Source organism: Ambystoma mexicanum, chromosome 10 (genome assembly GCF_040938575.1).
Source record: "Ambystoma mexicanum isolate Mex_15411 chromosome 10, UKY_AmexF1_1, whole genome shotgun sequence".
NCBI lineage: Eukaryota > Metazoa > Chordata > Amphibia > Caudata > Ambystomatidae > Ambystoma > Ambystoma mexicanum.
The window spans coordinates 1,482,949,176-1,482,973,536 of NC_090932.1; the positions used below are offsets into that span (position 1 = coordinate 1,482,949,176).

Below are 24,361 nucleotides of genomic sequence, written 5' to 3' on the forward strand. Positions count from 1 at the left end.
CTGTCTTAGATTTATGAACAATGCATAAAATAGTGCTGCCCTATAAGACAAAGGTTTGCCTTTGACCTCATTTGTATACACACAATGTGTTGCTCAATGGCTCTGAACTGGAGCTGAAGTTCCAGGGATGGTTACTGGGTGGTGCTGTGGCATTTGTGGCTTAGCTAATAGGGCATATTCTACACTCATAATTTAGGTACCATGGTTTTGTCGTCAGGCTTTCTAAACCCACTACATAATTGATGGTGTTTTCTAAACATACCCCAATGCTCCAACCACAAGGATGTCGGAATATACTGCACTGGTGATCCACAATGAGGGTGAAACCCATACGTGGTTGTCTGCATCTGTGAGAGCTGTCTGTCTTGGATTGATCCAGCTATATACAAAAGAACACTGCCCTGGACACTTTTCCTGAGCTAAAAGCATGCTATGGGGCTAACGTGCATACCCACAATGCATTGCAGAGTGGCTCTGAACTGGAGGTAAACTCCTGGCTACTTGGTGGCGCTGTGGCATGTGTGTTGTGTTGCCTGTTAGCTGAAATGGCCTATTCTACTCATATTTCAGGGAGATGGCGGTTTTCATGTTTTTTTCAAAACCTGCCATAACATTGATGGTGTTTTCTATAATCATTTTTTAAAACGGCTGTAATTACCAATTGGACCTTGGAGAACAAAAAAACCTGTTTAAAGAAATGTTAAATAGCCCCAAAAATGTGTCCTGCAGTAGTGGTGGCTGGGAATCCATCTTTCGCACTATCTATATATAATACACATACTGATAACTACAGGAGCCGTTCATTTACAGCGGGAGGCAATGCCTGCTGTTACAATGTATAAATGATGGAATTGAAACATGTTCATTTTTTATTTTATTGAGCATTTGTAAGGCGCTTTATACATCAGAATTGTGTTTCAATGTGCTACAAGTCTAAATAGGATGTGAACAGGGCAAATAATCACAGTAGCAAAAAACAACAGTTAAATATATATATATATATATACACACACATACAGTGTTGGTCCTACTAGGCCTTGTGGCATGGACCTATATGATCACTGCGCTGCCCGCAATGTCAACTTCCAAAAAGTCGACTTCCATTATGGCGCGGTGCAGTGATAACATACACCACTGTGCTCCTCATCCTCCTACCCGCCTCCCCCACTACCCACTTACCTTATCGGTGACACACGCAGAAGTGTGCCGCCGTCTCTCCTGTATCCCTGCATCGTCAGTTCTGTCCCACTAACATGGGTCTGAACTGGGGTTGTAGGACCCCTTTTTTGTTAGTTTTTCTTACTTTTCTCTTCATTGTCCCACGCTTTCATCTAATGGAACCTGGGGACGCCCCCAACCCCCATTACTCTAACAGGAGTGGGGAACACCCCTGCAATCCCCGCTCCCATTAGTCGAGTAATGGGGGTTGGGATTTTAAGTTGCAGTATTTGTACAATCCCTTGTGACATTTGGCCGTGCAAGTGCATTGAGGAAAATTGCAGGGGAAAGGGGATGGAAGTAGGAAGCAGAGGAGTGGACAAGTGCTGGAGGGGGGACCGGGAGGGAAGTTCTAAGGAGAGCCGAGGAGGAGAGCCTCAGGCTGAGGGCTAGTGCAGGCGACTCTCAGGGGTGGTACATGGAGCCATCAGGCAGGGATTCTCAAATCTGAAGTTAAATGGTACAATTTTGAGACTACTTTACAAGTACTACACGTTTACTGGCTTTTTACAATGATATGTTAACCCTCTTTCCACCTTTTCTACTGTTTGTCTTTTCTTATTTTTCTTTTTCTGCATTCTATTTATTTCTCTTCCCTAATTTATTTTTCATTAATGTGGTCTTTCATCTACTCATTCTTAATTTCTTTACCACTTTTCTCATGTTCCTTCCATTGTATCTATCCTTCTCCATTTCTTTCTTAATGCACCATTCCAAGAACTTCCTTTTCCTTTTCTCTTCCTTCCTTTAACTTTATTTAAGTGCTTCTTTGTTTCCTTACTTTCCTTAATTATTTTGTTCTTTCAGCTTTCATCTTTTTTCCTTTGTTTCTTTCTTCCTTAATGTGTTCCTGTCTCTTTTCCCTCTTGCTCCGACCTCAATTTTTTTGTATTTCTCGATTTCAATTAATCATTCTTTACTTTGTTCCATCTTTCTGTGTTTCTTTTCTTTTTTCCTATTTTCTATCTTTCTTACTTTAGTCTATACTTTCACCTTTCCATATTTCCTTTATTTTTCATTACATTCTTTGCATCATTCCATCTCTATCTTCGTTTGTGACTTTTCATCTTCCTTACCTTCATGCCATCTTTCCATCTTTACTTTTTTCCTTCATTCAATTTTTAATTCTTTCCATTGCACTATTTTATTTTCTTCTGTCCATCTTTCCTTCTTTCCTACACTATTTTCTTTGTTCCTTTCCTCGTCATTTTTTCCTTTTCGTTCCCTCCATTTCCTTTTCGCTCCCTCCATATTTCCTTTCTTCATTCAAACTGTCATTGATCTTTCTTTCCTTCCAGTTTACCATCTTTAATTTCTTTATTCATTCTTTGTAAAGTTCCTTTTCCCATCATTCCTTCATCAATCCTTTTTTGATATTGTTCTTTCCTTCCTTGTTTGTTCTTTCATTGTCTTTCATGCTCGTTTTATATTTCAATTTGTAGAATTTTTCTACAATGTATGTTTCTTTACTTATTTCTTTCCTCCAATCGTTCCATGTTTTTATGTTGTCCTTTCTTCTCTTGCTTTTTTCTTTCTGTATCCATAGCCATTCTTATACTTTTTTCTTTCTTTCCCACATGTTCGTTCTCCATTTCCGCCTATTGCCTTTATCACTTTTTCTCTTTCTCCCTTTCATCTTCCTCAACACTTGCTCTAACACCTTCAAAGTTATTGCGATCAGTGCAATTATCTGGTAAATCAAGCATTCAAAAATGTGATGAAATCTTTGATAATCCTATTTCCAAAAAAAGAAGACCTACCTTACATCCTGTCCCTAAGCCTTATAAATTAGTATGCCTCTTTTCATTCAGCATCACCCAGCCCTTTCGATGTATATCTGTCCTATTTTTTGTCCTATTGTACGTCCTCCACTAAACCAGCATATGTCATCAGCAACTGTCTACGAAAACTACTGTGAGAAAGGCCACTATGGAAACATTTGGGAAGGAAATTCAAATGTCATCCCCCTGTGTTGCTTCAGCTACATATATAATAAGTCCGGGGAACGGACTTCAGATTTTACCGGGGGTGGGGTGTCCCATTTAAACTATAGGGACTTTTACACAGGTGGCCTTTCCTGGTATTCCGCTGAGCTTTTCTGGAGGGGGGGGGCTAGGCCCCGTACCACCGACGAACTCTGCACCCTTGTAAGTAGTCTGCAATGTAACCTGATGCCAGACCATCTACTTCAAATCCCTTCTCTGTCACCATTAAACACTCAAAACGACCAAAGACAAAAATCAACTTCATCAGGCTCACAGTTATGTAATAATTACACTTGCTATAAACTAAATATTCTATGTTGCGTAAATGAGAGCAAGAAAGAGGGGAGAGCTAACTAATAGAGTAACATAATAACAAATAGGAAAGGATTATGTTACATTGTGAACTATTGCCCAATAGGCTACCTTACAAGGTAAAAAGTACAGCTGTTATGTTATTCCAGGCTGGAGAAATGCAAAGACTTTGATGCCAGTCATTGAAATGGGTGGTATGGTATTGCTTTGACCATTATATTTAGTGAGGGGAAGTAAGGTTGGTCCTTTATTAATGCATCATCCACTAGAAAACTGCACAGATGACAAACAAGTGGAAGAAAGTTACACACAGGGAAAAGAAAAGAAAGGAAGAACGAGAGAAAGAAGCAAAGATGGGATGAAGGAAGGAACAATGGAAAGAGAGAAAGGAAGAAAGAAAGATCAAGAGAAAGAAGGAGGGAACTGGAAGAAATAAAGAGAGAGAAAAAAGGAACAAAGAAAGGAAAGCATAACAATGGAAAGAATGATTGAATGTATGAATGAAATAGGTGATGAATGGAAAACATATAGAAGAAAAGCTGGAACAAAGGAAATGACTGTCCCACGTGTCACCTGACTTGCTAGATGCTGCCCGCCCCTCTGCTCCCTGCTACCTGGTAAAGCTGTACCCCTCCTCTGTGACCACCTGTACCCCGCGCTAAATATCAATACATGCCAACCCTCCCAATTTAGGCGGGGGACTGCTGATTTTTCAGTGAATAATATTGCTATTTTTCACGTTCCCCCACCTAAAATAATTATAGCCCCAATGCACACCTATGGGAAAATGTATGTTTCCCGATTTCCCTGACAAATTCTCCCTCCCAGGGCCGATGAAATGTTGGGATGTATGAAATATCTGTTCTGTTGCTACCTCTGACAAGCGCTCCTTTATGTTTCTGTATTGTTGTATAGCTCTGTAAAGCACTCTGTTGCTTCTTGAAGCTCGGTCCACACTCAATAAATACCATAATAATAATAATAATAATAATTGTGGAAACAAAACAGAAAAGCCCAAAGTGATAGACAGAATGAAGCAAAAGATGTACACCTGTGAGGACCACTCATGCGAGATCTCGCTGGGCCGTGAGATCTCACAAGATAACGCGTGGGAAGCGCGCAAGGAGCCGGGGAACCTGCAAGGTCAGAGCGAGGCACCCGGAAGGCAGACGGGGCTCGGCACTCCTCCTGAAAGAGGGAATCAGCCCTCTTTCTGAAGTCTGCTCCTCCAGCAGATCCCTGCATTGCAGAGCATAATACGCTGGCTGAAGTCAAGCCACGTGGGAGCTCTAGCAGTCAGGGGTTGTAAATACCATCCAGCAATTCCTTGTGCAGTGAAGTTAACTGTACACGGTTAACAGAACCTAACTGTAATACCCCCCTGCTCTGGGCAAACTCCCCCCAACCCTGTAATGTCAAGGTGTCTCAATAAACACCTCCACCTCACTCAAGTGTCCTGTAGTCATTGGGGGCCACTACATAATTGGTGACGAGGACCAGCAACTACCCATGCTGCGGCCATGCAGGGCGCCACGCCACCTCCTGCTTTCCTACAGTCCCCCGGCATGCCAGCTATTCCCTGGCAACAATGGGAGCCACTGTTTTGTACATTTCTGGAAGCATTAGGGGGAACAGGCTATTTGCCAGCCAGGAAAAAGGCCATGCTACTAAACAGCATGGGAGTCAAAGGACAGTGCATTTTGGCAGGTTTGAAGGCTGTGCCCCTCGCAGACGAAGATGATGATGATGCCTACAAGGAAGGATTTAAGTTCTTCAGAGCATAATACCATGGCTGAAGGCAAGCCACGTGGGAGCTCTAGCAGTCGGGGATGTAAATACCATCCAGCAATTCGTTGTGCAGTGAAATTAACTGTACAGGGTTAACAGAACCTAACTGTGAGTAATACCCACCTGCTCTGGGAAAACTTGTGCCAACCCTTTTATTTCAAGGTGTCTCAATAAACACCTCCACCTCACTCAAGTGTTCTGTACATACATGCCAACATTCATACACACCTGGGAGGGACATTTCCACATGGAAATCGGGAGATGTACATTTTCCCATAGAAATGCATTGAGGCTACAGTTATTTTAGGCGGGAGACCGTGACAAAGGGCAATATTTTGCACTGAAAAATCGGGAGTCTCCCGCCTAAATCGGGAGGGTTGGCATGTATGCCTGTATTCATTGGGGGCCACTACAACACCGAAGAAAAAATTGACAGAAGGAAAGAGGTATTTAATAAAATGAGAAGGAAGGAGGGGGGTGATGGCGGGAGGTATGGTAAGGAGGGGAAACAGACATAGGTGTTAGACGGTAAAACCCCAGGCCGCCCCGTCTTACAAGCACGCACCTGAACACACAAATACTCGGACACCTCTTCCTGTTTTGGGGTCCCGGCGGCAACTGGCGCGCACGGATTCCCATTTATTCACTGCGCATGCAAGGGCCGAAACGAGGCTCGCGCATGCGCATTTCAATGCGTATCGCGCTGTAACAATAAAGTGACCAGACGTCCCGGTATTTGGTGCTCTGTCCCCCTTTCTCAAGATTATGTTCCCATTGGAAACTGCAGCAGTCCCGGTTTTTTTATCGAAGGTCTTCATAGCTGGCAGGCAGGAATGCACAATCTTGCACAGAAGAAATGCTGCATTTTACAACCTAAGATAGTTTAGTTTATGATAAATTAATTATCAAATGTTTCTTTGATAGTAACACTTAAACCTCCCTTCTCCTTCAGTCCAAACGCTACTGAAGTGTAGTAGCTTGAGAGCTACTTTCGAGTTAGTACTACTTTTATGTTACTTGCCCTGTCCCGATTTTTTACTTGTTAAATCTGGTCCCCCTAAACAGACAGCTCTAAATAAATAAAACGTTCCCTATAGACAAGTCCATTATTGATGTTCTAATAGCAGTTTGTAAAGCATGCTAGGCTCTGCAGCGTTAAGTTAAGTTTATTCCTTAGATGCGATTTGTCGTTATTTTCAGCAAAATACATGTTATTGCGGTTTATTTAAAAATGTATTTGGATCCAAATGTATTTTCCAAAGTCAAACATTTAAGGAAAATGTAGTTGATATTGTTTTTGACGGATCAGCAGTTGTACAACCTGGATGAATCACAAGATGGCCCCGTGGTTACTGGCTGCTTCGAAATGTACAGTGACATGACAGTTTGTCGTAGTCCGTTTTCTATGGCAATGGGAAGTACCTCTTTTATGTTTACGACTATTTTCATTTGTCACTGCTAATTTTTGGAAATCACACATATCGGTTAGGACCAAATAGAATGGCGGAAGAAACTGACAATAGCAACCAGGGCACTGTGACCATGCAGGACGTTCAACTACTGGTGAAGCGGAAAGATGAGATGGAGGCGCAGATTAAGGCCTATTACGGCGTGTTAGAAGACGTAAGTGGTTTTATAGTGCGAGTCATGTAATGGTTGACAGAATCAGCGGTTTAATGATGGACCATGTATAAACCTGGACCACATCACTCAGCGCGCGGATTCTCCGGCGAGGGTACGGTACGTGTGGGGTGAGCGGTCTTCCTAAAGCAGACGTTTGACGCTCAGTATTATCCTCTGTTTTGCCATACTGAGAAAGTGACTCATAGTTCAAACGAGGGTTAGTTGAGTGGTATATAGCTCGCCCTAGGGAGACGCCAGGCTCTGGTTGGGGGGGAGGGGGGGTTGCCCAGTGGGGGAGCCCAGTGGATTACGAACCTGCAGCACGTATAGCTGCAAATTTCACATACATTTTCCGTTTCTTCTGGCCGTTTGCACACTTGTTATGGATATCATAGAGCAATATTGAAGATCTCTCGCTTCCTTACAAAAAAGCAGATCCAAGCAGAAGGCTGGAAATTGATTCAAAGGTTGACATTGGGGGTAGGGGAGTCATGTTCCTAGGGCGATATTTGGTGTCTTACTTACATTTATTTATACAATTACTTACATATATTTATTGAACGAACGATAAAGAAAAAATGCACAAAACAAAACGGAAAATTGGTTGTATATCTGGCGTATTGCTGTTTTCAAAATGGTTTAAGAACACAAAGTGAGTTAGACAAGGCTTAACACATAACAAATTAAGAAACTGCACTGATGTAGACTTATCTATACAAAGGGGAAAAAAGACCTATACGTTTTTAAAAACCTATTTGAGATAATACCCATGAACACTTTTATATGGTAATTCTTAAATCAAAGAACGCAATGGAAAACCACTCTTTTTTTTATAGTTTGTAAAGAAAAACATGCTTTTGTTTTCAGCAACACGTGTTCATTTTTACACCAAGTAGTAGAGAGAATATTGGTAATTGTAGAAGTGCTCTAATAGGTGCACTTTTTTTATGGAGGGTCAGCGTCCGCCTTAACCTTGATTCGCTATATTAGCTGTGTTGAGGGGGGTATGTGGACGTTTCGGCGTGGGCGTCGATCAGTTGGCCTTCGCCAAGACCAGAGCATCACTAGTAGACCCTGCCCATAAAAAATATAGGCAAAAATTAAAAAAGAGGGGGAGGATAGTTTACAAACAGGCTGAGTGTACCTTTTTCTATTCATACAAAAGTCGAGAAGAAAAACGTAAAAGTACTGACTCAACATGCTTTGATGTGTTAGAGGGAAATTGCATGGATTTAGAAAGGCCCGCAGATGGACCCGGATGGGCTGATTGACTGAGTTGTTGAAAATGCCTTTGAGTTTCTTCTGCTTGTCACAAACAGTGTAATTTGGATAGTTGTAGGGAAAATGGAGTACTCATTTTGTCTGTTGTGTTTGCGAGGGCAATATTACCATTCAGTGTAATCCCATCACCAGTGAGTGTGTCAATAAGTTTGTGACAAGGTTTTGAAAGAGCAGAAAGTACCTCCAGTTTGTTTTAGATGCCAGGAATTGTTTCGTTATCCCTGCAACTTGTGTAAGAAAAGTGAGTTAATAAAGTATGAATGCACATCTGAAAGTAAGTCCTTGCCTTTGAGGATCAGTAAAGTGAAGTACTTAGCGCACGCTGTGAGCAGCTTTTCAATAGCAAGCTGCAGGGGGCTGGAAGCGACTCCTGCGGCCAGATGTGTACTGCTAGATGCAGTCCGTTGGGTGAGTTTGGGAAGAAAGGGCGTTCTGGACATTGGTAATGGCCACAAACGTGTCGTGAGCATAGCGCGTGATGCTGTCGTCCGTAGTGAAGTTTGATACGGGCACAGAGACCATGAATGGTGTAACTTTCCCATTTAAATTGATTAGCTTTATAGATCTGGAAAGAGGGGACTACATTCTAAAAGTTTTAAGCATGGAGAAGTGGTCCGTGAGCTAATCTGGGTATCACCGATCAGTACCAGGCGTGGCTGACCTTTCCTCTCCGATTGACCCTCCCAGGTCCAACTAGGGTCCTTCCTCTCCTCGATCTCTCTTCCTGTGGTGTTCCCCAAGGGTCTAACCTCTCTCTGGCTGTTCAACCAATACCTGGCACTTCTTGCCCACAGCATTGCCGCTCTCTCTTTTTCAGTGCTATGCGGAAGACACTCTGCTCGATTTCAGGCTCCCTTCGGCCACCTGTTCTCCCTCTCTCATCTGTGTCTATCCAGGAGTAGTGTGCTGCCAACGATCTGTATCTTAATGCCATCGGCACACCTGCTCCCTCCTTTCCTGTCACTCTCTGGCTGGCCTTCCTTGGCCCTCTTCCTGCTCCCGCCTATGAGGCTAAAAGCCTCTGGGTCATCTTTGACTCCACACTCTCCTTCTCTGCTCACATCTCTGACTTCTCTAAGAAGTCACACTTCCAACTGCACCTCCTCAGAGATATTCTTCCTTTCCTCTCCTTCCCCCAGAAGCTCACTGTCTCCAGAGCTCTGGTTCTCCCCAGGCTGGATTACTACAATAACCTCTTTCTAAATCTGCCTGCTTCTACTCTCCGCCCTCTGCAACTCATCCAAAACAGAACTGAGGACTTGTCCTTGGCCTCAAGCTCAGGCGTCGTATCTCTCCTGCACTGGCTCACAGTAGCTGTGAGGATTAAGTTAAAAAAACCCTCTGCATTGTCCACAAGATCTTCTGGGCCTCAATACCTCCAACTATCTCTGCGTAAATAATCTTCTTGCTCAAGCTCTTCACTCCTTCTCCAACTCCCTCAGGGTCAGTCGCTTCTCCAAGCAATGAGTTGGTGGTAGATCGTTCTTCGGTTGGGGCCTCCCTCTGGAAAGCCTCGACTAAAACTTGAGGAGAACAGTCTCCTGGTTCCGGAATAACCTCAAGACCTTCCCCTTTGCTTCTGCTTTCTCTTCCTCTCCCCTGCTGAACTCCTGACTGAAATTGCACTGGTCACCTGGCTACCCTCTGATCTCGTGCCCAGGTCCCCTCCATACCAGCTGCACACCTGCACTGCCCCCTGTCAACCCTTGCACTTGGGGTCTGTTTTCTGTATCCCTACAGTTCCCTACCAGCATACTTGCCAACCCTACTGCTTTTTAAGCAGTCCTACCGCCTACCGATATTCCTGTTGAAACCTACCGATTTTTAATTTATCATAGCTCCAGAAGGACTGGCTGCCTGAGGCCCAGAACAGCATCCTGAAGGTGGGCGTGTTAATGGCCCATTGTTTTGATGGATGAAGTTGCGTGAAACAGACACTCAACTCTGCCCTGCACACCCTGAGGTCCAGGCAGTGTCAGAGTGTCAGCGTGACGCCTGCCATCCCGTGCCTTTTCTGAGCTTCCTTCCTCATTTTGCTGTGAGCTCTAAGCTAGTGGTCTGTGTCTCTCAAAATTCTTCTAAATGTGGTCTGTCACTGTGTGTTCAGCTTTGCTGTAAATACATAAACTGCAATCCGTTGTCTCCAACAGTGCTCATTAGGCCAAGTAGGCACCGGCCTATGGGCCCCACTCCTTTTAGGGGCCTGTGCCTGCCATTGCTTAATTGGATTTTGTATTTAATTTGGATTAAATAGTATTTGGTATTTAATTTGCAGCCCCTATGCTGTGTTAGCATATTTTTTAGAAAATCATATTGGTCTTTGTCTCTCACGTGTGGAGGACCCCTTGCTGCCATGTCCAACTTGCAGCATTTTCAATTTTTTTTCATTTTCTATTTTCGTGCCCGTGTGTGCCAGCCAGGGCCCGGGCGTAGACTCAGTGAGTCTAAGATACACCCTGGCTGAAGCGCGCAGGCAGGCCCAGGAGCACCACCACCACCACCACCAGCAGGTGGACTAGTAGTAAGTCGTTAGGCAAAGTTGTCCCTCTGGGAACACTACACACAACTATGACTACAGGTGTAAGCAAACCAACCTTTGGTATAAGTCTGTACTGCACAGTTATGGTAGTGAGCTGAGCAGCCAGGCTTATCTCAAGAGAGGAATGTGAGCAGTAATAATGTTACAGAGGTCTACAATCACGGGTGTTCAAATGCATTCTTTCACTCTAGGTTTCTTGGATAAATACTTATTAAATGTTATCAGTCAGTTATCAAACATTCATTAGAAGGAAGCAATCCTATACTAACACACAAATCTACTTCAATACTTTTCAAGAGGAGTAAAAGGCAAAGGTTATCGGAACATAAAAAGACTACAATTATTCTTAGCCAGTGCAAATACTTTGAGTTCACCAGAATTCAATTCACTAGGTTAGGCCAAAGTCAATGGGCTAAAGTATTTGTATTTATTATGTTTATATAGCGCTTTACTCCAAAACGCTGCACATTTTAACAGGATACATATAACATTAAAGGTATAAAGTCTTGGATAAAGGGGTTCTGGTAAGTAAACGGTAAAGTCTCTGCACAAGTTCTCAGTAGTTTGTAAAAAGGAGAATTGTATGTTGGCTCACAAGCTGATTAGTCCTGCGAGTTACAAACGTTTCAAGCACTTTCACCGCGAGAGGTAAGTTCTCTCAGTCTTGTTTCACAGTACCTTTACAATGAAGAAAAAGAGGCAGCTGATGACTTCTGTTCCTGCAGATCTCGCTGTTCCTGGGTCTCAGTCGTGGGGACAAGAGGGAGGACGTTTGGGGGTGGAGGGGACTCCTGCACTGCACGACTGTCAAAAGCTTGCAACTTGCAAACTTAAATTCCGGTGGCTGTAAGTATCGCACACAAGCTGGTGTCCCTCTCCCTGGTCCTACGGTTTCCTGCAGAAACTCTGAGGAAATTCAACCAGCTCCGAAATGGGTGTCCAGGTGGCTTACTTTGGAGTTCATTGGTCCCACCAACTTCGTCCTTTGCAGGGCTTCTCTGTCGATACGAACTTGGTGATTCAGACCTGCAGCAGGGCTCCACTGGGCAAACCAACGGTCCAGGAGTTGAAGCAGTCATCCTCTTCAAGTTCTTCTTCGGTTCCTTCATCCAGTGGTCGACTCTGCCTTCCAAGCCAAGAGACTCGCCTTTTATTCAGTTCTCTCCCATTCATTCCAGCCTAGCTGTCACTCACCCAGCAGGGTGGCTGTCCTTTTCGGACAGTCAGCCGGCCAATCACCACAGAGTGCATTTGGGTCTCCTAGGAGACAGGCACCTCCCTCACTTCCTGCCCACCCCAGACACTTGGGTGCCAGAGGCAGTCTTCACTCCTGAAGCCAGCCAAAGGCCATTGAACAAAGAGACCAAGCCTGGTTTGGCGCGCAGAGAAAAACTCTAGAAGGACCTTTTCACAAAGAAATGGCAAAAAAAGAAGACCGGGACCTGTTTTCACAAAGGGGGCTCAGACGCCATTTTGAAAAACATGGCTCCCGCAATTTAACATTACCGGAGCTGCGGACAGTTCACGGTGGGGGAAAAATCATGGTAGTCCGTTGTAAAACCACTGCCACCAGCCATTCTGAGATGAAAGGGTAGCATTTGACTGCTACATGAGTAACTAGACACAGGGGGATACTAAGTAACCCCTCCAGCACTCTAAGATAGGGTGTGCTGGGTCTAAGAATTTAAAAGGCTAGTAAAGTCAATTTCACTTTACTTACTCTGGGAAACAGTAGTTTATCACAGAGAAGGTAGTTAAACCTTGGGAAAGCCTGAAAGGCTTCCCTGTGTCACTGCACTGAGGGTGCTGTGACACAATTGCATAAGATGATGCCCATGTAGTTGGTTAGACTCCATAACCAAGAAAACACAGAGGTAAAAACATATCAAAATACATGAGCGAGTGGGGAAAAAGGGTCACACTCTTCTCCAAGTAAAAAAAGTCCTCAAAATCCAGCAAAGTTGCTTGGGGTCTCTAAGGTGAAGGGAATTAACATATTTTTGAGAATTCTCCCCAACAGTCGTCATCATGAATTATTAAAGTGGTGTCCCACTGTCCGGCGGCTCAGCACCTGCCAATCCCGAGCACCCCTCAGCGCGATCCGCTGAGCAGGCCAGGCAACTTCAAACCCAGCATTCTCCCAGACTCCCATCTGCATCCAATATTCCAGGAGAGTTTGTCAGAAAAGCAGCATTTCGCATGTACGCAACACAGGAAATAAATATGCGCCATCAACAACAGATCTGCATGAAATACGTTTCTCAATTATTTTTGCGAGGGCGGGGTGGGCCCAAAATGTTCACTGTCTAGGGGCCTCCACAGGGTTTAATCGACACTGCTCTCCAATGATCTCTGCCGTTATGGTAAATTCCTTAAGTTTGTTGAATGACAATACATTATACGGGCAGGTTGTGTTGGTACACTTCACAAGTCAAGTGTGTAAAAGAAGTCCCACGACTAAAATTCGCACAGTTCAAGCAGCTTACATCTAAGGCCATAAACATTCACCCATTAGACTCTTTCTAGTATCTGGGACCAATAATGCTGGCATGCCAGAGTTCCTGTTCACTGAAATGGGGATGGTGAGGGTCCAGGGTGGCTTTTGTCTCACTGGCTCATACAGGGACCGCAAAGTGTGAGAAGGGGTCCGGGTACGGTACTTCCCTGGCCCATTGGCAGACTGGGCGGCATCAGGGCCTTTCCACCTTTACAATTGAAAGGGGCCATGCATTAACCTCGGGGGGGGGGGGGGGCAGCAAACAGCCCCATGTTGCCAGTCAGCAGTAACATGGCAATATATTTAGCTTTATAGTTCTGGGGCTTTAAATGTGTACTTTGCACATTCGCCTTACAAACTGCATTTGCGGGAGACATTGCGGCCGTCACTTCCCTTGGGGTATACAGAAGTGTTATCAATGCGTTGCATTTTCACACCCGTTCCTCCATAGCAGGCACTTGCTGACATAGAAGGATTTATAGCTTTTCAGTGGCTATTTCCTGTTTCGGCTCCCTCCTGCCTCTGCAGCTGGTGATAATCAGAGGCTATTAACCACCAGATGTATTTATTTACCATTGTATTGGGTAAAATTGATGTGACATAATTTCATGTGATGTCATCATTATGGTTTTTACTATTTTTGAAACTTTAAGATTCCTAAAGCTTTCTGGTCACAGAATGTTGCCATGTATGTGCCAGCACTTGGGCACTTGATGCGTGCACTTACCCATTGAACCTGCCAACAGTTGGCTGTACTTTGGTTTACTGTTGATCCCATGTACTGCACTGCCCCTCCCTTTTCCCCCTCACACTCCCCCCCCCCCCCCTCCCCTGCGCGATCTCAATGTCACCTGGCCTAGTAAGATCGTTGTCTGCCTTCCCTTTGTTCCCCCTCCCTTGCCTCGTTGCGCCTTGAAACACTTGTGTATCGGCGTGTTATAAATGCCATATCATATCCATAACATGACTGACACTGTCCTCCAGCACTGGCTGTTGATTCAACAGCGGTTTCCATTCTGGGGCTTGAAATTTAGATTTTCTTAAATGTTTGTACCACAAAATCAAATGAAAAAATTGGCATACAAGCAAACGCTGACCACAAGTCAGCTTCTTCCTCCACTGCCTCTTTACGGTGGTTGTGAAGCAGTGGTGTATCCTATGCTGAGGGTTTGTTTGCATTCTGGTATACATCTCAGCCACTGAGACAAGAAACAAGTGACTGCGCAGGAAAACCTGCCTTACCTGCACGTCCTACGCCTAACCATGTCAAGTTAGAAACTCAAGTTAGCTGACCGCACCTCTACTGGGCATATTGGAAGAAATATGCAATAAGTATGCTCCCCTGAAACAAAAAAAAACCTAAGAAATGTAAATCCTGGTTTGGTCCCGAACTCGCCTTGCTCCGGAAGAAATTACGCAATGCTAATGATAACTGGAGATATAGTAAGAACAACAATTATGCAGTTAGGTCTAAGGCAGTATTAAAGACATATAAAACTGCCCTATTTGTAGCAAAACGGGACTATTTACATAATGAGATCACACAAGCTGGAAATCAGTCTAAAGCCATATATGATGTGGTCAAAAAATTTAGTAAACCAGCACGTATGGACTTAACCATAATAGCATCTCAGGAACAGGCTGATAAATTTAATGCCTTTTTTAAAGATAAAAAAATATCGAACAGGGAAGGGACCCTAAACTAGAGAGCCGAATGAAGGAAGAAGATTAACATGAGAAGGAAAATGAAATGGAAACAGTTTTTTAATTTAAAAAGTGGAGAATAAGACAATTTTCACCCTGTTAGAGCAATTGAAATCCACTAATGATTCCTCTTGTAGAATGCCAGCATATGCTGGCAAACGGTTAGCGAGAGAACTAACACCATTCATTGGGACTTTCGTGAATAAGTCATTTCAAGTTTTGCCGGTGCTTGTAGTTTTAAAAAAAAGCACTAATTAAACCTTTACTCAAAAAAAACAACTTTAGACCCGGAAGTAATGAAGAATTATCGACCATTGGCTAACCTAATGTGGCCAACAAAAACTCTGGAAAAAGTGGTGTGCGCTCAGCTCCAGGCCTTTGTGGATGAAGGAAATCTGTTGGATGATCTTCAATCAGGTTTTCGCCCGAACCATGGCACAGAGTCGGCCCTTCTAGCTGTGCATGATGATTTAATGGAGGCAGCCGATAGGGGGGGGGATCCACAGTGTTATTAATGTTGGATCTCTCCGCGGCCTTCGATACTGTAAATCAGGCAATGGCAGAACGGATCAAGCAGGTGGGGAAAGCTTGTGATCAAGTTGTGAAGTGGTTCGAGTCATTGTGTTGGAGTGACTGCAGCTCTCTTCATAGCAAACAAACCTGTCATAGCTTTAGTAAGTGCATTAAACCATTGCATTGTTGATCCCTATTGCTCCCTTCCCTGAGACCAGATAACTAGATATGTAATGCCTTCTACTGCACCATTAAATTGATCTATCACCCTAATTCGGAGGAGATTTAGTTTTACAAAGAGATGCTTATCATTGGGATTCGTAAGCCATTGGAGCAGTTCGTTCTCTGCCTTGGTTATTGGAGACAGGGGGGTAAACGGGGGGGTATATTGATATGGGCAAGGTAGGCTTCTGTCCACTGCCACATTTGTTTCTGTTGATGATTTTTAAACATAAATACTCTGATCTGGGGTGTGAGATTTTACTGGCTATTGCTGTAGCACCCCTTTCCTGGTCTAGGTCATATCAGAGTAATGCCTTCTCCCCCTAAACTTCCTCATTGGCTTAAGCCCACACCCAAAAAACAGAAAAGTCCAGAAGTATGCCATAAAACCCCTGTTTATTAAGAGATCTCACAAACCGCGACAGTGATGGACATCTCAGGATGTTCAATGCTCTCTCACTGGTTAAAGGCTTGTCAACAGTTTATAAAGGGTTATTATGTCAGAAGTGACCAGGTTTTTCACAAAAACCTAAGGCAGACTGGGGTTGGTTAGTGAGGTAAACTACATATAGTATCTATATGGGGTTAGTACTCTTGATTGGTTACACATTATCTGGTGGCTCCACCACCGACCACCTCCTAAATGTTGCAAATAAAGACATGTCGGGTTAGTACATTATAATTGGTCAGTGCAACTGGTGTGTGAGGCATGCAGGGATTGGTCAGTGAGGGTCGTCTTGTACAGCAACAATTCAAGGTGATGGGGAACAGCCCAAAGGGTGCTCTCTGTACCTATAAGGTTACCATATCTATTTCTCCCAGGCCTAGAGACTGGATTTCAGCTTTCAACCTAGTATTATTTTGTTTCTTCTGTCCAAAGCTGGATGGTAACAACTGCCTCGGTCTGGCTCGAATCAAAACGGCTTTGTGCTTCAGTCTCAGATCATGTGTTGGAGACCACAAACCTGATTTTCCTGCTCAACATTTACAGTTTTGAGCATTTATACAAGCGGACGTTATACCTTTCCTATCCTCTAGGGTCTTGTTAAAGCTACCTTTCATGTTCAGCATGATGTGGTGCGTCCTTCCAGCAACATGTGTTTCTCTCCTAATCTAAGGAGGTGCTGATGTGAAACTCTCCCTCTCTTAATGGCCTTGGCAAAAATATTTACAACGGCTGCATGAACAATCTGGTGTGCGTTCCCAGCTAAATCAACGAGTCGGGCCTCTCCCTGAGTTCTCGGGCCTTTCCTGTGCTTTTCATTCGCTCCAATGTGGCTGCGTCTTCTATTTTGATTTCCATGGCCACTCATGTTAGTTGTGTTCAGCATCAGGCAAGCAGTTGTATGTATACTTGAGCGACTTGCATTTCAGCATAGCAAAAGAGTATATGTCCTCTATCGAAGCAGGTCATAAGCATGATGTTTGTGTCGAAGAACAGTTTAACCTCGGTGTCTGCGTAGCTTCGTGCAGGAATGCATGTGTGCTTCATGTCCAACGCATCTATGTCGTGGTCTTAGTCGTGACATCCTCGTCTCCCTCTATGATCTCAGTCAAATTGCTAAGTAGTCTACAGGTTTATTTCCTCTACACTAAGGTCTGTATGGTTGTCTGAGTCACTGTGTTTCTTGCATCGGCAGTACAGTGGTGATGGGGAGGAGGGGGCCATGAACGAAGTACACTTTTTTTTATTTCTGTGACGTTGAGTGAGGGACTGGAGCAACAAGGGCCACATTGTTCTCTCTCTCTTCAATCACCCCTCTGGTCGAAACTCGACCACACTCCTGCAAAGGTCCTCCCTACTGATGTATAGATTTGGAGTCCAAACTTTCGCCACCCCCCTCAGGTTGCTGTGGTACTTCACATGTTCGTCCATACTCCAGGTCATATAGCGGCACCCTCCTTTGGGTTTGCACCACACCTAACGTCCCATGTAGTTGCGAGGATCTAGGGTATAGAAGAATAGTGTGCCTGGAGAAAGAAGGAAGCAGTGCTTCTGCAGCACTTCAAGAGTTTGTGTTTTGTCTGTTTTCGTTTCCACAACTAGTGGTATTTTCATCCCTACTGTCTTTTGGTAGTCTCCTTTCACTGTGCTATAGCTGTTCTAATGATGCAGAATACGAATAATACTAGGGCAGCTATGAATACCTTCAGGCCGTTGTCCATCCATGACGGGAGCCAGGAAAAGATGTACGCCAGCCAATCATCCTCTTCCCCTGCCGAGTTTGTGATTTCTTCCATTTTAGCATGCAGGTCCGACAGCTGCATTATGGCCTCTGTAAGGGTCCCATATCTTCATAGGGCGCAGGTGCATAGGTACAGCAGGACGGCCAGATCTTTGTGCACACGCCACCTTCCGTAGCTGTGAGGAGGTCGAAGATATATCTATTTTGAAGGGTCATGAGTTTCACGGCTCTGAGTTCTTCGTTAATAGCGTTGAATCCCTTAACTGTTCAATTGATTGTCTGCAATCGCTCCCATATGGCTATCTGGAGCCACTTTGTGTTCATGTTGGTTTGGACCCCGGGAACAATTGAAGCAAAGAACATCTCTGTTCTGCTGAAGTCTATGATCCTGTGATAGTGCATCGAGGGCTTCTTCCATTTTGCTCAAAATATAATTTGCTGTCTTCACTCTGGTCAATTGCACTGATCTTCTTTCTCTGGTGTGCATCCATCTTGGGGAATCCATCCATTTGTAAGTCTTTCTGAGGCACTACCAAGACTGGTGTATTCAGTTGTACCATAGAACAGATCCCTCCCCAGTTTGGTGGCAGTTGCATGTATGCCTTGGAACCACTGGCCCAATAGTGATCCATTAGTACTGCTGCGTCAACCTTCATACTAGGTATTTTTGATATTTGTTTGCATCCTCTGTTCACCCCCAACCTTTACTGCACCATCATTCTAGCAACACATTGAAGCATTCTCGAGTGGGATTATTGGCCGTGGGCTTGCTTTGTTTTCGGCCCACGTGAGCATTTTAACACTCTCCACACATTCCTTGAGACATTTATTGTTCCCTTTCTGTACCAGTTCCACTGGAACTGTCAACCGCACCCAATTATCCCTTCTTCCCATTCTTCTCCTGTGAATACTTGTCCATACACCAATAGTTGAGGTCTCTCCCAGCACCCCTGCATTCCCATGATTTCCTGCTTTTCAGGAACTGCATCTCTGTTTCACTATCCTTTGCCCTCGGTTTGGGCCATCCAGAATGTATTGCATCATTTTGTCTGAGCTCCGATAGTCTTCCGTCATTGCTCGAGTCTTTATGTAGCTATCCTCCTAGGGAAACTGTCTTTTGTGACATCCACCGCACCCCATTTCCTTTGTAACTCGCCCCTTGTGGTGCAAAGCGCCAAGTGCATAAGGCATTGGACTTTTGCTGCTGGAATTTCTGTTGCTTTGAATGTCCTGAAGGCCCTCATGGCGTAGGGGATGAGAGAGTACAAGTAGCAGCACTCATTTGAGGTCTCTTTCCCCCCAACCTGGTCACGTGCTGGTACCACATGTTGTTGGTGATGAGGGCCATATTTGTCCTATATGCATTCACATGTTTAAAATTGGTGTTCTCGCTTTGCTGAAACCTTTTTACTTCTTGGTCTTGGACAGCGCTGGTGACCAGCTCAGTTACAGCTTTGGTCACCAATGGGACGGGTGTAGTGTTGTGGAGGGGTGGGGTGTGTTACAATGCAGCTCTCTGTAGAGCAAAGAGGGTAAAGAGCTACAGAATTCAAAGAATATCAAAATAGCTCTCACAGCAGTGTCCATGTGTTGCATGTATGTACGCCCTTGGCGTTGTCCATAAGCTCGGCATAGATGCTTACCACAATTCACAACCTTTGGTATCATTAAGTGGTCAACCTGTCTAGTGAAAGAATTGTACTAATATGGCAGCAAAGAATCTCTCAAAAATGAACTAAACTGTAGGGTTGCTAAGCAAGGCAATCATGGGTACTTCACACCTTTTGTATCACTTAGCTGTTTGCAACGTAGATAAGTAAAGCGTATACAGAGTTTCACTGGCCCCATTTGGTCCTTGTCCCTGTAAATTCACAAGTGCGTCTGTTTTATTGTGCAGGTGCAAACCTTTTCATAGAAACTCCGTTCATACAGGTATGTTGGTTACTTAGTATAAAATAAAAAGACAGTGTGCCTAAACTAGTTTTCAGTATGAGGGGTGGGGCTTTGAGCAGTTATTGTGGTTCTACTGATGCGCCATCTTCATCATTCTTCGACTGAGCCTGCTAAGCCTGCTGAGCCTGTAGCTGTTGAAAAATAAAAGAAGCATTAGCCATCATCAAAGCGCGATACTCATACGCAGGTCGAAATTAGGATTTATTGACCAGGAGCAAAAAGCAGCTCCTGGATATCAGGTATCACCTGTTAGGCAGGAGCTACCTCTGGGTAACCAGGAGTCGGTCCACAGCACAAAGCAAATGCAAGATGCAATCTTTAACATTTTGTACATTACGTACTATGAAATATACTTTAAATGTCCTTTAGGCATTGTCCTTTGAACACATAAACCTACACAGTTCATATCCCATAGCTATGTTTGTATGACCCCATTTGCCAAAGGAGTAAAAAGTAGCTCCTGGTAGTTGTGGTTTTAAGCTAACAAGTCTCCCCTTAGCTAGAATTAGGAGCTAAATGGCTCCAGGAAATTTCGAACCCTGCGTACATTTCATTACCCAAAACAGTAGCAGCACACTGGGCATCTGTCGGTGCTCTAGTGGGAGGCGCAGGCGTCGTCCTGTCAGCATCTCACGTGGAGTTAAATGGTGGTCGGAGGCAGGCTGATTGTGCAATGTGAACAGCGCCATGAGCCGGCAAAGATGCCATCCCTTTTTCAGAATCATTTTCACTTCTGCTAGTTCTTTCTTTGAGCAGGGCGCTGAGGTGTTCACAGATCCCATTTGCTTGCAGGTGATATCGCAGCAAACGTTATGCTTAATCTCCAGTAGGATCGTGATGTGCTTGAATACCTAGTTTACGAAGTGAGATCCATTGTTAGACCAAAGGACCTCGCCCCCCGTCCATCGTGGGAATACCTCTCGAACGAGGCATTCTGCAGCACAGATGGCATCAAGATGGGTATATGGACCAGCTTTGATTCATCGAGAAAATGGGCACACAGCCACTTGCATATACATGTAGCCGTTACAATTCTGAATCATGTGCACATAATCTATGTGTAAATGTTGGAAGGGCCCATTAGGGCTAGGTATTGCTCTTCTAACTACACGCATGTGTTCTGCTGTGAAAAATTGGCTAACAATACCGTTATTTTTTTTTATTTGTGTTATAACCAAATATGATTTTTCATTTTAAAGAAAAAGGGGGGAAAAAAGCAGAAACAAAAAAGAGAATAAATGAATGAAAAGCAATGCTAAAAAATCAAATCAGATGTAGATATTAAATAGAATTATTAGCAGTATTTTGCTGGAATAAACTCAGTTTCTTGGAGAACTCTCACGACATTAATTGTCAGACGAGTTTCCTGTCCAGTAATCAATCTATTCCAAAACATCTGTGAAGATAAACCTTCATAGTCAGTTGTTGGAATAAATCTTTCCAGATGTTTTTGCTTGGTATTACAGGTTCCTTATTAGTGTCGCAGTAAATGTTCGAGAGTCTGGTGTTTCGGGTCTTTACAGCCCAAGCATAAGAATTTACATTGATCCTCTTGACCTCTCTTTACCAGGAAATGCTCCTGTGTGCATCAGATTAAGCCACGCCCTAAGGAAATTCTGCCTTATTTTAGGATCTGGGCACTTTAAATACTTAGGCAGAAAACCCAGGGTTTTTTCTTAAGGCAAAAGAGATGCTATGGTTAATGGATGATTTCATTTTGTCAATTGTCTGGATCCATCAGTTGTCTCTTGCCTTTTTTGACTTCATCGGATTTGACACCAGTGTGGCTTCATCTGTGTTGCTTTTGAGTAGAATTTCCTTTGCCAAAATTAGTCCCAGAGGATCGATGGGTGGTGCTCAAATGGTTTCTGAGGTCTTCATATAGTGAATTCTTTAATGGATCAATTATGAGTCTATATAATGAGACCAATTTCCAGTCCATTTGGGATTTTAGGGATTTTAGTCCCAGCTCAAATCTTAGGCATGTCAATGGTAGACATTTTGGGAGGTGTAAAACCTTCTTCCAGATAAGCCCCTCTATTCTGTTCCAATCAATAGTCCAAGCCAATGGTTTGGCCTCAGTGCCACAGAGCAGTGCTGGTATGATCTTAGCTTTATAAAACCTTAGTGCTGGTAAAAGTGAGAACTTACATAATTGGCCTACTATTCTTTGTAATTGTGCTGTGAGTTGAGTCGTCTTGTAGACAATTTCTGACAATATTTGGGCCATTTGAGGTTTGGCGTATAGTGTGTATCCTAAGTATGCAAGAATTACTGGAATTATTTGGCCACCTATCGTCCAGGGGAAACTGTATCCCTTTTTCCTTTCCTACAAACGCAACTATTTTTGTGTTTTCTGGATCACTATTAGGTCATTTCTCTTCATGTAGATTTCTAGGGCGCTCAGCATCCTTTTGAAGCCCCACAGGCGTTTTGTCAATGAGGACAATATCATCGGCATACATGAGCCATTTTATTGCTTTCTGGCCAACTTTGGTGCTTGCTAATGCTGCAGAGTCGACCTCTTCACCAAAGTCCGAGAGGTAGACATTGAAAAGGAAGGGGGTGTCATGATCTCTGCTTCCAAAAGGTCAGGGTTTTCCCAACTCCCTTGGAAGCAGATCCATAACCCAGGTTCCGAGGGCCAACCAGTCCCAATTGGGACCTTTTGGACCCAGTCCTGGCGCCAGTGGCACCAGGCTCATAAATATGCCCAGTCCCAGCGCTGGAAGCGCCGGGCTCATAATGCTTGGGTGGACTTACCTGCAGCAGACCATGCTGCTTACTTGCCTGCCAGTTGAGCCTCTGATCCTCTTCTGTTTGGAACTACTTTTTCTGTTGGGTGGGGCAGGAGCCACTCCCTAGGTTCAGAACACTGGAACTCTTCTGGAAAGCAGGAACTCTTTTCTTACCTAGGCGTGGCTGTGGAAGGAGACACTTAAGCACTACAGGAGGCTATTTAAACCACACCTGATGGATGAATCTTGCTTTGCGTTATTCTGCATCCTCTGCAGCAGAACGCTCATCGTGTCTTCTGCATCTGATCCTGGGCCTAAGGAAAAAGGCTTACCATCCTGAATCCAGTCTTCAGCAACACCTATAAAGACAAGAAAGAACAGGTTAGAATTACGGTCTTCAGTGACAACGCTTCACTTACCTGATCCATCGGCTGTCATCAACGCCTCGCGCTGCATTCCGGCATCTGAAAGACAAAGGCTTACCTACTCTTCGTGCGCTCCGGAGGCCTTCGGCGCTGCATCCTGCATCTGAAAGACAAAACATGGTGCGTTTAAAGACATTGGGGAACTTTAATACTCATGTGCCATTACTCCTTTCCACATCTAACCCAGTGGGTATTCCGGCACCCTGCAGCCGCTCCGGATTTGTACCTGCAAAGACAGTTAGAGCGCATCGTGAAGCAGGCAACAAGCGCTTACTTACGTGCTTCCAGGCGCTTCAATTCATCACACGGGCTCCATCTTCAACTCACTTCAGCCCGTCATCCGCCATCGCCGGAACCCTGCAAAACAAGAGACATCATTACTAAAGACTTTTAAAGACATTAGAATTACTCGAAACTTACCGTTCGTGCAGTAAACGACGGACAGCAGTCCTCTGAAGTCAAGAGGCCTGCTCCCCTTATCCAGTGAAGAAACTGGTTACAGCACCCTGCCCCGAGGCAGATGGAGAGCATGGCGTTCACTTACCTAAGGTGAGAGCGTTGACCTTTGGGGTTCTACAGGAGAAGAGAAAGGGGTTCTACAGGAGAAGAGAAGGGGAAGAAGGAGAGAGACATTCAATAACCCAGTTCATTAATCCCATATTTTCTCTCTGCAGACATCTTACCCTTCGAGTCAGACATACAGTGCACAGAGGTCCAGCCCAAAGAGCCAGCCGTGTGTTGCACATCACCTTTGAAGATACGGTATACGCCCAGTCAAGACCGGCGCCTCTACGGGAATCAGGTGAGCGTTACATAACGCAAAGCCTACCGCAAAACACCCGTCCAGGCGCTATGGAAACCTCGGATACCGACCAGCTAGCCCATTTACTTGGGGAACTAAGGGCAGAAGTGCATGCAGCCCGTCAGGAAACGAACGCTCTAAGAAGGGAATTGATTATTTCCAAGGAGCGAACAGATGATCTCGCTAGACAATTGCTACAGTCACAAGCCGGACAGACCCCGTTACCCGCATCTGGGGGAAATCTTCCTTCTACATCCTCTATGAATCCAGTGCAGATCAACCTACCTGGGAATGTACCTCTGGCTCCGCCCGAACGATTTTCTGGTGACCCAAAGAGGTTTGCAGTATTTATCAATCATTGCTGGTTGCATTTCTTATGCCGGCCAGCAGCCATTCCAACTGATCAAGCTAAAGTAGCTTTCGTGCTTTCGTACCTTAGTGGCAATGCAGCAGACTGGTCGATCCCTCTAGTAAATCAAGATGATCCGGTCCTCCATGCTTTTCAAGCTTTTCAGCTCAGTATGGAAAAACTGTTCGCAAGACATTCACAGGGGCAGGCCTTGGACAATGAGCTT

General features: G+C 44.4%; 1 protein-coding gene and 1 long non-coding RNA gene across 3 annotated transcripts in view; one reads left to right on the plus strand and one right to left on the minus strand.

Annotated features, from left to right (window-relative positions):
• Positions 1-5,963, minus strand: part of LOC138492447 (uncharacterized) — a 151,676-nt gene extending 145,713 nt beyond the window's left edge. The window contains exon 1 of the long non-coding RNA XR_011276207.1: positions 5,869-5,963. This is a non-coding gene — a long non-coding RNA (uncharacterized lncRNA). The remainder of the gene's footprint in view (positions 1-5,868) is intronic.
• Positions 5,964-6,005: 42 nt separating this feature from the next.
• PSMD9 (proteasome 26S subunit, non-ATPase 9) overlaps positions 6,006-24,361 on the plus strand; it is a 113,976-nt gene continuing 95,620 nt past the window's right edge. Inside the window, exon 1 of one of the 2 annotated variants that reach the window (XM_069619591.1) lies at positions 6,006-6,926. In XM_069619591.1, the coding sequence (XP_069475692.1) occupies positions 6,804-6,926 (123 nt within the window). In that variant the 5' untranslated portion in view covers positions 6,006-6,803. The remainder of the gene's footprint in view (positions 6,927-24,361) is intronic. The other variant, XM_069619592.1, reaches the window with a different exon arrangement.